This window comes from Lactuca virosa, chromosome 2 (assembly GCF_052849685.1).
Source record: "Lactuca virosa cultivar CGN04683 chromosome 2, Lactuca_virosa_CGN04683_v6, whole genome shotgun sequence".
NCBI classification, from domain to species: domain Eukaryota; kingdom Viridiplantae; phylum Streptophyta; class Magnoliopsida; order Asterales; family Asteraceae; genus Lactuca; species Lactuca virosa.
Window position 1 is genome coordinate 225,645,510 of NC_136427.1, and position 16,548 is coordinate 225,662,057.

Sequence of the window (16,548 nt, forward strand, 5' to 3'; positions counted from 1 at the left end):
TAAATCTCACGAAGAAATGACCTGACAAAAGAAGTGAAGGCTCCAGTTAAATTAAAGCACCCGATGTAAAAATCGTTACTAATCGTTACTAAGTAAATGAATAAATAGTACCTTTGCTTTAAGAGTTCCATAAATGGTAACATAGTTTGATTAATTACGAAACTAACCTTCCTATCTTCTGTAGGCTCAATAAGTCTATTTAATTCTTATATAAGATAACCGGTAGCATTTGTATCATATAAAGGCTTTCCAGGGGCATCTAAAGTAGAGATGCCTATTTATGGTAATTCCTCCACTATGGTTCGCATCAATGACACATGTACACAATGAGGGTATTTTTGTCATAAAGAAATTTATCAGAGGCTTTACATTTCTACTCCACTACCTAATGATCATACTTTATATCCTTGTTTCTTTTTGATTTAGTAAGAAAAGTCAAGAAAACAAGGCTTTCACATTAACTGCTGACTATTTACAAAAATGCCACTGAGATAGATAGATAGATAGATACCTGTTCATTGTGTTCATATATTTTCCTCTGTTGAAAATTCATAGGTATGGTGTTCTTAGCACCAAAGTTCACCATATCTAAAGCTCCTACACTCAAAACAAAAAGTAGGAATTTTATAAGCCCCTTAGTAGTTCCAATCTAGAATTTAAAAATGTAATATAAAGTTTTCAAGAATCACCTGTAACATATGAGGGAATAACTCAGAAAAACCCGTAACAGCTTTCATTATCACTATGAAAGTAACGGGGTCAAGGTGGATCGCTTTCACAAATTCAAAACCTTTCAACTACAAAATTAAAATTAAAGATTACTAACTCACGGAAGCAAATAAGGGATAAAATAGTTAGTCATTAATTAGTTAAAAAGAAAAAAAGAAAAACAGAAAAAGAACCTTGTTTTCTTTTCCGACTTTAGGGAGCTCTCCCAATACATATTCTTTAATTTTGGGATTTTCACATAAAGCTTCAAAATCCCCAGAAATGTTATGTGCTTCAGCATAATGTTCAATTGCTTGCTTATTTGGATTCACAACAGCAACAAGACACGCCTCAAAGCTGTTCCCAAAGATCCATATCTAAAATACCAACCATAAATTAAGTAACGTCTTAAATGGCTTTTTAGGTAAATAAGTTGAAATTGTGAGTATTTTAAGTAATGTACCAAATCAAGATCAGAAAAAAATCCAAATACATTCTCAAGATTTTCAACAGCGACATATTCTCCTTGTGAGAGCTTGAATATGTTTTTCTTGCGATCAATAATTTTCATGCTTCCATCAGGTTGCCACTCACCAATATCACCTAAACCATAAAATAATATAAGTTAAGATTTTTTTTTATTGTAAATTATATACCTGTATGGAACCAGCCATCAACTAGGACTTCTGTTGTAAGGTCTTCTCTTTTATAATAGCCTGCAAATAAAATCAAAAGATCACTATGATTCCCTGTGTTATGTATCTTCTTAGTTCTAAATAGTTCACCAAGAAAGTCGAGAAATAAACTTAAGCGGGAGCAGGATCAAGAATCAAACATAAAACAAAAAAAAAAAAGATGTTTAGAATCACTCAGTTGTATCTTAGCACCGAATATAATTGAAGAGCTGTCATTGACATTATATGTTACTAAATGAAAATAGAAATATGCCTTAATGGATAAAAGATCTAAAGTATGAACCCCAAATAGTATGCATTACCTTCATCAACCACAGGTTCCACATGGTTTTCATCATCAACAAGTGAATTCTTTCTTTTTTCACATTAATTGTTGCCTGAATAAGGGCATTATACCTTCAAAGAATCAACAAATGTGAGTCACAAAAGTCAACATCTTCAATCACCAAGTCATTGTCATCAATAAATACATTCCGTAACATTTAAAAAAAGGTAAAAAGAAAGTCTTTTTTTTTCATTAAGAAAAAACAACATATCTCAAAAGAAAGTCTAACCTCCCACTTTCTTGGACTTGAAGAGTGATGATGCTCGATAATGCAATGTGCACAAGCTTCACATTCCCACACGAATGTTAAACCAGAGAGAGGATCAGCTGCATTGATCAGAAAAACCTAAAGAATTTGAAGTTTGAATGATTCTTGAAAGAAAAATAAATGAAATAAAAGAATTGAAACCCATAAAGAGTATAATAATACCTTTGAATATGTGGTTGAAAACACATAAACAGTCACAATCTTAAAATCCTTTGTATGTCTGATGTTAACATGCACATTTTCTTCAGGTTCTTCTAAGAGTATCACATCTTCATCCTTTGATCCAAGCATGCTACAATATATCCTAAAATCATACAAGATATATACAAAGTTTAAATTAAATATGAGATATAGAAATTAGAAAAAGTTGTATATAATTATATAGGATACCTGTAGGGCTTCTTTTTTTGATCAGTGACAACATATAGCAATGCTTGACCCCCTTTAGCCCATGCCACATTACATACCCAATCAGCTTGTGGCTTACTACAGAGAGGACCTAAATTCAAATCTCTAACACATAATTTGAAGAAATCGTTGCCTTTATCATACATGGTGTATGCAATGAATCGATGATCAGGTGAGACTTCTGATACCTCTTCATATGCATAACCTAAATCAAGTCATGTTAATAGATTAAATGAAGTGGAAGAGAATTAGAGATCGATGAGAGATGTTGAAATGATACTGGATTTGGAATTACCCCCAAATCTTTCTGCTTCTTGATTGTAATCGATGAGTTTTTGTTCAATCCTCTTCCTGGAGATCAAATCGAACCCACCTGTTGGACTTTTATGTTAAATGAACTCTTCGTTTAGGCTAGCTAATCTCCTACAGAGTACTGGGTATTGTTTCCCTTCCTCTACTCTCCTGTAATACAACCTGAATTCCACCTCCAAATTGCCAAAGAAGAAAACAGAATTTGAATTCAGATCCAAAAGAAATCAACAAGCTTCAGATGAAGTGCAAATGGAAATTGAAGGTACCAGGGCCCCCAGCGAAATGGAGGAGTGGAGAGCTGAGAAGACATGCGGGATGCCATTTCTGATTGGAGTTTGGATTGAAGGCGATCGGTTTCTGCTAAAACAGCTTCAGTATACTTCTCTTCTTGTTCCATGTATACGTCCATGTGACGCATCGCTACTTTATCGTTGAGATTGGACATCCAGCTTCAATAAACCAAATACCTTTATTGTTACTTTTAAGAATGTTCAGGGGAGAAGTAGAAGGGCAGAGATAGAAGGAGACAGCGAGGGAGGGCGACATACGACAACGACGAGGAGAGAATGAGGAGAGTAAGGAGTCACATAACCTTCAATCGAAGGTGTTTTGAGTGAGAGATGCCGCTGGATCTCTCTGAACAATTTATTGAGATGTGGTTCAAAGCCCTAGTTCTTTTCGTCGAATGGCGCTGATGAAAACATACGGAGACTTGGCGACATCGTGGATAGAGAAGAGTAGTGTCTGATGGCGCTGATGAAAACATACAAGACAAACACTCTTTACAGAATCCATGGCCGCTTAGAGCTGATGGGGTTCGATGCTGGTGATGGCGGCTTAGGGCTTGCAAAGAGAAGGGAGAGAGTGTGCGGATCAAGGTACAGGAAGACGGGCTTAGGCGGGTGTTTAATTTTTTGGGGTTCGATGCTGGTGATGCTGGTGATGGCGGCTTAGGGCCAGAATTAGGGTTCTTTGTTAGAGGATTGTAGAAGGAGAAGAAGCATTAGGCGGGTGTTTAATTTTTTGGGATTTCATTTCCCACCATCGCCGATTGAAAAAAAAGCGAGAACGCGCCTTCCTAAAAAAAATATAAAACGACATCTTTACACGATACGCTTTTTATGGTAGGTGCCCTCCGTGTTTTCCTTTTTTTTTTTGGACATTAATTTTAGGGCGCGCAAAAAATGCGTGTCTTCTATCCTTCACATTTTGCAAAGCTGACATTATTTTTCAGGGCACACACAAATGCGTGTCCTCTGTCAGCGCGTGTCGTTGTTTGCGCGTCATTAAAGGGCTGTTTTCTAGTAGTGTGAAGAGTCATAACTATTAGAATGCAAGTGCTATATAAATATGTCCTTTGGCTTAATTTTCACTTTTCTATATTTTTGTTTCATCACAAAAAATGCATGATGTTATGTTCATGAGAGAAGATTGTAGGATTGTTGCCTACATCTAGATTCAACTTCTAGATTCAAGGAGGTTCTGAGAGGGTCTTAGTCAGTCAACCCAACAATGAATTTTTTTTTCCGATATAAGAAATAGGCGACTTAGCTAAATCGATTATTAGAAAATATCTAAGCAAACCATTTGTCCTTATTTCAACAAAGGAAGCACAAGCTATGGACATATTTGCGACCAAAAAACGCTTTCTCTCTCTACAATTCTCTCTGATCGGCGGTGCGTTTTTTGCTTGATTCGTCGTTGTTGCTTCACCGGTGAGATTTTTCGTCTCATTGTTGAAGTATTTTCTCATCATTTCCGTTGTTGCGATGGGAGCTTCTTCTAAGCAGGATCGATTGAAGGATGTGAAGGTTAAGCCTCCTGATAAAGGTGTGGTGGGTCGATTTGTGCGAACTGAGGTTGATTTAAGCGATGTTATTCCTCCTGGGGTTGTTGATCAGTCTTCGGCTACTATCTATCGTACTCGACGAAAACCAAGTGCTACTGGAGCTGTTGTGTCGGGTATTGGGAAAGCGGAGTGGAAATTGGAGGGTTTGCATAAAGCTAGGAAACCTAATCGGGGCGATTCTCTTCTCAGAACTCCCATGGATGCTGAGGATTACTATGTGGATGATGTTACAGAAGAAGAAAGGGAGGATGCTTCGGAATCTGATGGTGTGTGGGAATCCGATTCTAGTGCTTCTAGGGTTGCTTGTCAAGCTTCGATCAAGAGTTCTAGTTCCAATGTTATGGATGAAGTGACCAAGGTTTTGCCTCCGATCATTCTAGAGGATTCTATTCCTTCAGGTAACACTGCAAATTTATCTAAGAATTGGGAAATTCCTAAGGATGCGGTTGTGTTTTCTAGCCCTAATTCTGATGTTAATCATGTGAAGAGTCATATGATTAATGTTAGTCCTCCTATTGCTGTTAGTATTGATTCTTCACCTGAGATGAATAAGAATGGTGTTCAGGTTGAGGTTATTGGTATTTCTATAAAGAGTAAGGAGATGAATGAAGAGGAAAAAGGGACGGATGATACAGAGAATGAGTTTATACCTGGTATTGGGTTTAAATTTCTAAGTGATGAGACTATGGAAAGGGAGAATTCAGTTGAGAATAATGATGATTTAGATTATCTGAATAAATCAAATAAATGAGATGATAGTGGTAATTTGGTGGTTGATTCTGATGTTGATTTGAGTAAAGAAGAAGGGGAGATCAAGGATAATAATCCACAGAATTTAAGCTCTGATATGCATTTGTCTTTGAAGAATACTGCCACGGTTATTAATAGCATCAACCTGGAGCCTTCTATTCTAGGTGATGCTAGTAAGGGAAGGCAGGATATGGATGCTTCTAATTATGAAGGAGAGAAAATTTTGATTGATGTTAAGGATAAAGTTGATTCTGGTCAGAAGATATCATATGCTGGAGCTCTAAATGGTAGAACTCATAAAGGGAAGTTGCAAGTTAAGTTTATTCCTCCGACTGATGGATCTGATGAGGGGCCTGTTGTTTTGCCAATTGATAATCTGAAGAAGGCTAGTATTCCTTTTATGAATACCTTGTATGGTTATTTGCTTGACAAGAAGATTGGGTTTCCAGTGATTAGTGCAGAAGTTAGGAAAATGTGGAAGAATATGGGTCTTGAAGATGTTTTCATGAATAGTAAAGGTTTCTTATTCTTTAAATTCAACTCAGAACAAGGAATGAGGCAGATATTAGATAATAGCCCTTGGATTATTCTCAATAAATATTCCTTGTTTATTCAGCGGTGGCGACCGGGGTTGGCTCTCACTAAGGAATCCCATAAAAGTGTTCCTGTTTGGATCAAGATTTTTGATCTTCCATTGGAAGCGTGGAGTGCTGAGAATCTTTGCATCATTGCTAGTAAGATTGGTATTGCTTTGGCTTTTGATTCTTTCACAGAAGATATGTGTATTGAGCATAAGGGGAGAAGTGCTTATGCGAGGATCCTAGTTGATATGTCGGCTGATAAAAAGTGGAAAGATAGTATTGATGTTGGTACTTGGGATTTTGATTTGGATAAAGCTGTTATTCAAAATTTTGTTGTTGAATATGCGTGGCGACCTTCGCGTTGTTCCTCCTGTAAAGTATATGGGCATGATGATTCTATATGTTTGAATGTTATAAATGGGAAAAATGTTGCTGTCAAGAGTGATATTCAGGATGTGATTGATAAAGATGGTGAGGGGTACACTATGGTCACGAAAAAAGCTGGAAATGCAGGGACTGCTGCTGTGAAGGGGTACGGTACAGGTGATGTTTAGGCCAATGTTTCTGGAACCAAAGGTAGTAATTGGAATGGTGCGAATAACAAAATAGGAAGCTATAATAGTTGTAATAAGGGTAATAAAGGCTGGAATAACAGAAGTCATAGTGGGAATTGGAATAGGGGGAGTGTTAGCCATTGGAATCATCAAAAGAACCAGGAGTTTGTTGCTGCTAATAATAAACCTTTCATTGTAGATAAGCAGGGGCATAATGGGAAAGAGAGTGTGGATTCTGGGAAAAAAGAGGAAAAAGTGGAGAAGGGAAAGGGTATGAAGGGTAGCCAAAAGGAGAACAATTTTGTTAATACAGTGAATCGGTTTGCTGTTTTAAGTGATATTACTAATGAAATTGTGGACAGGTTAGAGGATGATTTTATGAGCCAGCGAGTTGATTCTTCTAAGTCTGATTCTGGTGGGCTGGAAAATTCAATTCATATTGATCCAGGTCCGAGTTATGTTAATTCTCATGGGGTTAATTATGTTATTAACTCCAAAGGAGATTCTAAAATGAAGAAGTTACCCTCTGAAGTTAGTAATAAGAAGTTGGAGGGTGAGGGAATGGAATGTTCTAATCAGGTTCGTGATGGGATTAGTCCAAAAAATATGGTTATCTCTCATGATGTGTGATCTGTTTGGTAGAGGTGTTGTGCAGTTTTGGATAGGGTTGTTGGAGCTTTGTTGGTGGTTAAATAATTTGGTTTGGTGGTGCTACTCCAGTTTTTTAAGGTTATGGATTTGGTTCCGTATGAGGAAGTCTTTTTATATTTGGTTTATGCCTTCTGTTTTATGGTCTCGTAGATTGAGTCTTTTTTGGGATTGTCTTATTGAGTTGTTTTTTGTTTGGTTTATGAGTTTGGTGTTTGGGAACTTTGTTCTCAAGATAGGTGGTAGAGTGGTTTGTCTTATGGTTGAGGAGTTTGTTTGGGCTAAGGGTTCCTTTTTTTGGGCTAGAGTTTGGTATGTTGGCAGTAGTAGGAAATGGCTAAGCATGTGGATTTGGATAGGTTGGAGTGGGTTTAGCCTTTGGTTTGGTTTCTGTGGGTTATAAGTTGTTTTTATTTTTTCGTTGTAATTCTTTTATTCTTTATTAATAAAGTTTACCTGAGACTTTTGTCTCTTTCAAAAAAAAAAAAAACAAAGGAAGCACAAGCCTTTTCGATTTTTTTGTCTTGGTCCCAATTCAAATAGAGTTCAGGTTTGAATTTCATAGATAATATAGATGAGATTGTTTATAACGATAGACAAATGAAAGATTTTTTCAAGATTCTTATTCATCTACTTTTTATTTTGAAAATGGGTTGTTTGAACTTGAAAATTAACTCATAGAAATTGAATAAGTAACAAGGAGCTAATTATCCTTATGGATAGTGATATAATCACATCCTTGTTTCATTGCTTAATTGATTTTGTTTATGTTTTCAACTTTTCATACACCGCTTCTAACATGAGATACTTTCAATCAAATTCTCTTGCACATAACCTTTCGTTCACTCATTTTTTATATAACGGGGACATTGATTTTGAAAGTTTATTACTGAGAATAAAAAACCAACCGAAAGTACTCTAATTTCAACAACATATACTCCTCCCATAGAACCATCTGTTTGATTCCTGACCAAACACATTACAATCTATTATGTCAATGCACTGCCTTAACAAACAAAAGCACAAACATATACAAACGAATCCATAAAACATAAACACAATAAAATGATAAATGCATGCAAAAACCTTTCTTTACCATATATCTTTGTTCCTCATATGATCAAGTCAACAAAACATTGACAAGTTTGAAGTTTGTTTTGATCTACACTGTATGTAGTTAGTCTGTACACACAACTAACCATTTACACAACATCTATCTATCGCCATTTACATGGATGATGAGGTTCAGATATCATATATCACTTTCTAAAATCCAAAACAAAAACACTGTTGTTATTGGTACACGCGGCAATCCTATCACCTTCCTTGTTCCAACACACCTCAAATATACTCCCGTTGCTATTATACGATTTTACAATCTTCCCATCTTTTACTGACCATATGTGCAAAAACTTATCCATCGACCCACTCGCCAAATACTCCCCATCTGGACTAAACGACAACGTATGCACACAATCCCTGTTTTAATTTTTATTTTTAAATCAATCAACACATTAATTAATATATCCATAAATTCTATAATTAATTAATACCTGTGCCCATTCATGTTTACCACTATTCTTCCATATTCTACATCCCATAGATTTATTGTCGAGTCAAATGATGCACTGCAAATTATTAATTTACTTAGGATAAATGGTAAATTAAAGTAAATTAATAATTTGTTAATTGTTATACGTACCTTGCCAACAATAGCTTTTTGTTCGGATTAATGGTGCCTGACCCAGTTGGACTCCATCTCACTGAGTATATCTCCTGTTCATGTTCATTCAGTTAATTAGTAACAAATTCAGATTAATAACCACAAATTATTACTCAAAATGAATCACCTTAGTATGATATCTTAGATCATGAATGTGTTTCTCCTGCTTCATACTCCAAATCTAAACAAAAATAAAATTATTATTATTATTATTATTTGAATTCAAGTAAAGTATATGAAAAAGATGAATAATGGTTGTAAATCGACAAATATATAACCTTTGCAGTGGTGTCATCAGAACACGAAGCCAATAGTGAACCTGTTGGGTCCCACTTCACACAATTAACTTCACCCTAAAACCGAAAAAAAGTTGATCAAAACATCAAAAATACTTCTTCCAAAATCTCATTAAATATATATATATATATATATATATATATATATATATATATATATATATATATATATATAACAAACCTGATGCCCAGAAAAGATTTTAACAGGGTGATTTTCACCAATCTTGCAAACATGAATCATGTGATCAGTTGAGCTCGATGCAAATGAGTAATTATTCCGCCAATCAACATCAAGAATAGGACCTATAATACATATTATTTTCATTCCTTGGAGGGCAATTACGTCATTCAACGTACACTAGATAAATAAAATAAAATAAAATAAAAATAAAACCTGAATGGAATTTGAATTGTTGACTTCCATAATCTTTCTTTTCCCATACAATTGCAGTTTCATCTTTGCTTCCAGTAAGAAGGTAATCACCCTTTTGATTCCACTTAATACAATATACAGGTCCTTTATGCTTGATTAAAGTCCTCTTTAACTCACCATTTGTACTCCAAATTCTAGCTTTTCCATCAATGGAACCAGTGGCAAGAAGGGTTCCATCCATCTTTTTTTTTTTAAAAAAAAACAATATTATTTTCAACAAATGAAAAAAAAAATAATAATAAAGATTGTAATGAAATGCTTACAAGACTTACATTCCATTGAAGTGTTGTAACATCTTTGTTTTTTTCTTTTGTTCTACCTTTAGAATGCTTTAATTCAACTGATTTAATAGGCCCATGTTGTAAACTATATCTGTCATTACTCCTCTCTGGAATTGTCCAAATCCTACCTGTAGAATCTCCAGACCTAAATATTAAACAATAAAAGATCATCAAATTGCATGAAATGGAAATGTACTTTATTTTTTACTTATAATAACAATATAGTTACATTTTTAAATAAAAGTACAATGTCTATATTTGTAACAACTCACACTGATGCAAGAAGTGAGCAAGATGGATGCCAAGCACAGTCTAGAACTGCATCTGTGTGTCCTTTCAAGTTCAAAACCTCTGATTTGAGAATCCTCACACGAGTTTGAGGTGTTGATGAGGTAGAAATATCCATTTGTGTGGGTCCTACAAATAGAAAGATTAGATATTACATATATATATGCCACTAATATTGTCAAATGAAACATGGATATGGTTTTTATGGATGCAATTTGTTCAAACTGAAATGAGATATTCAAGAAACTTACCTCTTTGCAGGTTTTGTACATTTTCCTCTTCTTCTTCTTCTTCATCATCTATGATCAATTTTCGAAGTTTCCTTTTGATTGGCTTATCCTTAACATCTTTCTCTTTCTCCCCGCTTTCTTTCTCCTTTTGTTTAGCTTTCCTTCTCTCTTGTACGATTTGTCTTAGTTGGTTGACATCTTTAGTGAGGAGATCGAATGGTTGGATGAATGAGAAATCTTCATCTACATCTGCGTCATTCTGGAAATATTGAAAAAAGATGATCATCATTGTAATAGATAAGAGGAAATAAGAGAAGAACAGGTGAAGAGGTGAAGACGTGAAGAGTTAGCATACTGACATCGTTCAAATTTGCTTCCATTTCAAGATATTGAATCCCTTTTTGTACAATAGTAACGAGGGCTCCACGTGGAACCTTAGCTCCATCAATGGTGGACTTGTTAATAGCTGCCTCGAATCCAAAATTGAAGGCTGTATGTTGAAAACCTGAGAGTAAAATCAGCAACTAATTATCAATACTTCGTCGATCAACTACTTAAAAACCCTAGAAAATTCCTTTTAAAGAAAACATAAAATTAACACTCTGCATTATCGAAAATTCCGAAACGAAATGAATTACTGAAATTCGAATGTCCGGAACTTCAAATTACATGTTCTAAAACTAAAGAATGTGTTCGATTAGAGATTTTCCGACAAAGAAGAAGAAAGAAAAGACGAAACCAACTTGTAATCATCGACAAACAGAAAACCCCTGCATGAATGAATGAACATGAGTGTGCTTCGTCTATCTAAATGTATATGCATGTGTATAACCACGGAGAATTACCTGATTCAGTAAGGTAACGGTGGACAATGTAATTCAATTCGGCGGCAGTGATAGAGTTCATGTTTCTTGGGGAATTTGGTACGAATGAAGATGAAAGAAGGGGGCAATTGGATTAAAAAGTAGCCACAGTTTCAGAAATGGAATGAAAGAATCGTTTCTTGCTTCTTCTTCGTCGATTATGAACCATGCCGGAAAAATTGCGAGCATTCAGTTGTGAGGTGTGACGTCGGGGACCTCGTTTCCTGTTCTAATATACCGGCGAAACCCCGTGATGGCAACCAACTGAACTGAACGATGCAAGAAATAATTTGACAGTCTATTCAAATGGAGTCCATCTTTTTTCCACTTGTGTACATGCATACACCCTCCAAGAAAAAGGAAATGCTAACAATTAACCTTTAGTTTTGAGTAGTTTAGGTTTTTGTCCCTCTGGTGGTATAATGTTTTCTTTTTTTTTTAAATATCATCCAAAAAGTAATATTTTTGGTTTTCGGTTTTTGGGGTATGATTTTTTCAACTTTTTGGTTATTGAATGATTTGAATCGTCAAACTCAAGAATCCAACGATTAAATATTTAAAAATACCATTTTAACATTATCTTTTTTGTTTATAAGAATAATAATAAGTATTATTATTAAGGTTTGTAATTAGAAGAAAGTTTAATTAAGTTAGAATTTGTTAAAAATCGGTTTAATTTAAATATCGTTATTTTGGTCTGGCAAATCAGTTGTTTACTTATTTATCTAGTATATACGGCCTCAATAAAAGTAATGTCTTAATTCACTGGTAATATATGACCAAGTAATAAATTAAGTTAAAAATAAATAAATAAATAAATAAATAAATAAAAATCGAAGTAAAAACCTTACCATGTTGGCACGATTATGACTCTATTAAAGTTTTAGTTTGTAGGGTTTTAAAGGAACGATAATGCTTCTAAAATATATATATTCACTAAATTATTGCTATTTTATCATAAATTATTTGAGTAAATTTCAAAATGTAGTCCTTGTGCTTTATATGAAATCAAATGTTCAATCCAAAAATTAAAATTATTACATTTTCGTTCTTAAGTTTGCATGTTGTTACGAAGATGGTCCATTTGCTTCACTCAAAATCTCAAGTTCACTCCAAATTTTGAGATCATTTTATATAGTCCAATGACAATATCTACACGAAATACAAAATCTAAGAACGACAAATATAGAACTGAACTTCAGATTTTTGATAAAGTACAAGGACCATTCTTGTAATTTATTATAATTATTCTATTTGAAGTTGAAGCATGTCATTGGGTTTGAAAAAGGAGATTTGCTTCTTGCTTCGCTACTTCCAATTTTAGACTTCAACCGAATAACAGTCTTCTTAGTTCTTCCAACCAAAATTAAATATTATTGTAACTGACTTTGACAACTCAACTACCTTTAACTATTGGTTTCTTCTCTGTTTCCACATTCACGAAATCTTTCTTTGTTGTTGTTCTTTTTTCAAACGGCAAAAAAATTATTAATAATAATAATTGGCTTTATTTTTTTTTACGAAGAATAGAAAACGAAAATAGGGTCTTTAATCCATTTGATCCAACTGGCTTTATTTTTACAGTATCTGCTTGAAACCAAAAATAATAATAACAAATAAATAAATAAATAACAAATAAAAAATTGGGATACAATTTTGTCGAACAACACGTCTTTCTTTGGTTTGGTGGTATTAAAAATAGAAAAAGTTCTTAACATCCGAATCGACAAAAAAAAATGCCAATGCCTTTTTTGAGGCACTTGCAAAGCCGAAAACAATGTCTTTGTTTGTTGTAGACTTGTAGTTGTGGAAAAGGAAAATAAGAAAACTCTAGTATTTTAGAACAAAGAAAAAGGATGTGTAGGATTGTTCTCTTTCATTGTTATTTTGAAATAGCTGAAAAACTAATTGTTAGAGATAAAAAATAATATTGGTTTTTTTTTTATTTTATAAAAGTGTTTATTAACTTATGTGGTAAAAATAATTTTTTTTAAAAATGTTTGAATTAACTTATGTACTGACCATAAGGTATACGGTTATAAAACATTAAAGAAAAATGTTTCAACTAACTTGCATATGTATTATAATCATTTCAGGAGTGTAACTTAAAAAATCCCTTTTGATGATAGTAAAAGAAAGATAAAAAACTATTTTCAAAAACAATGTTTTTATTTCTCGAACATTTTTTAAGGCTAATGAGAGTGAAGTGTAGTATATCCTAGGTGCCATGCTTTTGTTACGGTGAACAAATGGCATGACAATTGTGGCAAAGAGAATGCCAATTTTCTCTCTTCTCCTTTCTTTCTTTATTTGTCATTTTCAATCTTTTTTTTTCTTGCCATATCTTTTTACCATGAACGCCAAGAATTTTTCCAAATTTTGAAGTAGGTGTTGTCGAATTGAAGTAAGAATTGTCGGTGCATGAAAAATAGATAATAAAAAAAATCAAAAAATTTTCCACTGCATACAGGAAAAATAGGTGTTGCCGGTGCAATACCGGACACCACTATAGATCCGCCCCTGGCGCGAGTGAGGTTAAGGAGTTTTGTCATGCTATGTCTATAACACCACTCCCTCAGCCTAAATTTATTGATTTTTTGGGAAACAAAGAATTCAATAAACATTTTTCAATTTCAAACTAGACGACCCCTATCCTATATCCCATGTTACCAACTGGTATACTTGAAATAATTTAAAAAAGAAATCTATAAATTTGTTAAAACGTTAGTTTCAATAGTTTTTCAGAAATACAACCTATAATTTACCTTTTAATTAATCTAAAAAACTAGAAAAATAAGTTAATTGTATCGTGATTTGTGCCAAGTATAACGTAAAGGTTATTCAGTCTCTCGTTATCTGTCGCTCACATTCACTGTCTGCATCTCTCCCTCAACGTCCACAGACTTCCCTCAACATCGTTGTCTCCTTGCATCTCAAGCTTGTTACTCCCCAACGATGGATTATTGTGTGGGTGACAACAATTGTGGTCCCACTTTCTTTATTTACTTTTGGAATGCAAAGTTAATTGGCACAATTGTATCAATTATTTTAGTACGTGCATCTCAAATGATAATGATTTGATGAACAAATTTTCAGATATCATCCTTTAGTACAAAACTTTCAGTTTGTACACGTTAACGATGTGCATATATGCCGTCCATATTAGCATACATAAAAGACACTTGTATACTTATATTCGATTTTAAGAGAAATGGTCCATTTGGTCGCGACAGTTTCATTATACAACCCTTGGCCCTTGGGTACCCATTCCATTACTCGTTCTTAATAATTTGACCCAAATGGAAAAAAACAAAAAGGTATTATATTTTGAATTTTTTTTATGGATGAATTACATTAAGAAAATTTACTTGTCAATTTCTAGTAGTACAAGAAACCCGGTTAACAAAAGCAAATTTTTTTTAAGTAGTTCGGGTTGGCGGGTAAGAATACATTGACGGATTGACCCAATCCATATATGTATCCAGGTTGGCGGGTTACAGGTTCGTGAGTTGGAAACATCAACCCGTATACGACCCACATAACTTGTGTCATACATGTTTGTAGGTTTGCAGGTTAGTTTCGGGTTAAGTTTTCATATATCAAATTTATATGGATTATACATGTCTCTAAAGTTAATTACTAATTAGCATTGAAATATATGAACTCAATAGAAACAATGTTGGTGAGAAAGTGACAAATTACTAAAACATGTATCCATACAAAATTTATGACTTCATTTTTTCAGTGGCTACAATGAAATAGACAATCAAATCTCAATTAATTAATAAATATTAAATATATTTTTTAAATCTTATATATTTGGCGGGTTGGTGGGTTAGACATTTCAATCCAAACCCATTTATTTTCGGGTTGGGTTCGTATCGGATTTCATATGTCACCTACTGAAAACTGAAATATGAAATTATAGATTTTATTTGTGTATAAATGTTCAGCAAACTACTTGGAATATTTTAAATGTACAAACATACAAAAAAAAAGTTAAAAAATCGAAGAAGCAAAAATATTTTAAAAAAACTACTGAAAAAGAAGCTTTTTATTTAAAATAAATATTTAAGTTCGTATTCTCGAAAGAAATTTTGTTTATTTCATACTTTTTCTTGAAAACTTTTATGAGTTATCATCAAAATCAGACACCAGTTGGTCGAAATATGTTGAATAATAAAATAAATTGTTTTGAGTCAATTCAAATAGAATATAAACTGCTAACCAAGAGTCTATGTGAGTCATTCTATATTTCACATAGTGTCACACAAATATTTATATTAACCATATAACAAAATTTTATATAACTTAGATATCACAATTCAACCAATTCTAGTTCATCATATTAGTGGACTTTGGTTGTTAGGCTTTATTATTGTTGTATTTGTCCATGTATTGGCCCATCCGATTGGTATGTGGCCTATTATATTGTTTTCCATATATATTCATTATTGAATGAGAAGAGGTTTTACGGGGAAAATATTCTGATTACATAGTATCAAAGCCAAAATCCTAAAATCGTCCCTCAACCCTAATTGTCGGCTTCTTCTAGCCGTCGACAGTCTTCCTTCTCTCATTCATCTCGTTCTGCTTCTCTCTCTATCTCCCTCTCTCTCGTTATCATGGTGACATCTACTGTTGTTCCCTCATCTTCTGATAAGCCCTACGGTATCACAAACATCAAGGCTTACATCCCATTCATGCTTGATCTGGAACGTATGAACTATGATGCATGGCATGATGTGTTTGAAACCCATTGTGTCGCTTTTAGTGTTAATGATCATCTCAATCCTCCAAACGACAAAGCTGCTGACACATCTGACAAAAAGGAATGGAATTGTGTTGATGCTCTTGTGAAGATATGGATCTTTGGCACTATGACTCAATCTTTGACCCAGAAGATAAACAAGAAGAACCAAACAGTAGCTGACTTATGGAGGGCCCTGGAAAACCTGTTTCGTGACAACAAGGATGCAAGAGCCATGCAGCTTGTGTGTAACATCCCGTTTAAAATATAGGGATTTAAATAATAAACTCGGGAACCCCGAGAAATAATAATTAGCTGAGAGTTGGTTTCGGGAAGCCAAACGATAAGATTTGAATCTTCAAGGGGGTTAAAGTGTAATCTTGGGATTTGATTTGCAAAGATTTTCATAAGTCAATGGGTGTTTGGTATTAATTGGACTTAAAATGTAAGGATTTATGGAAGCAGGGACTAAAGAGTAAGTTTTGGACCTATGTTGAAGAGAAATTGTCATGGAGGGGTTATATGGTAACTTTTGGGGCTTGTATTGTTATAAATCTTGGATGTTGGGGGATGATTTGTAACTTTT

At 34.0% G+C, this 16,548-nt stretch overlaps 2 protein-coding genes across 2 annotated transcripts; one reads left to right on the top strand and one right to left on the bottom strand.

Annotated features, from left to right (window-relative positions):
• Positions 1-8,189: 8,189 nt before the first annotated feature.
• Positions 8,190-11,447, bottom strand: LOC145156841 (WD40 repeat-containing protein HOS15-like). Its single transcript, XM_079076068.1, has 12 exons — positions 11,195-11,447; positions 10,709-10,854; positions 10,371-10,608; positions 10,104-10,248; positions 9,823-9,976; positions 9,512-9,731; positions 9,299-9,420; positions 9,100-9,174; positions 8,949-9,002; positions 8,801-8,874; positions 8,652-8,726; positions 8,190-8,577 (listed from the first exon to the last, which is right to left on the bottom strand). Exons 1-12 carry the CDS (start codon positions 11,253-11,255, stop codon positions 8,358-8,360), a joined length of 1,584 nt encoding a protein of 527 aa, XP_078932194.1. The 5' UTR covers positions 11,256-11,447; the 3' UTR covers positions 8,190-8,357.
• A 4,390-nt stretch (positions 11,448-15,837) lies between these two features.
• Positions 15,838-16,233, top strand: LOC145158255 (uncharacterized). The gene has a single exon (XM_079077178.1). The coding sequence runs from the start codon at positions 15,838-15,840 to the stop codon at positions 16,231-16,233; it is 396 nt and encodes a 131-aa protein (XP_078933304.1).
• The last annotated feature ends 315 nt before the right edge of the window (positions 16,234-16,548 follow it).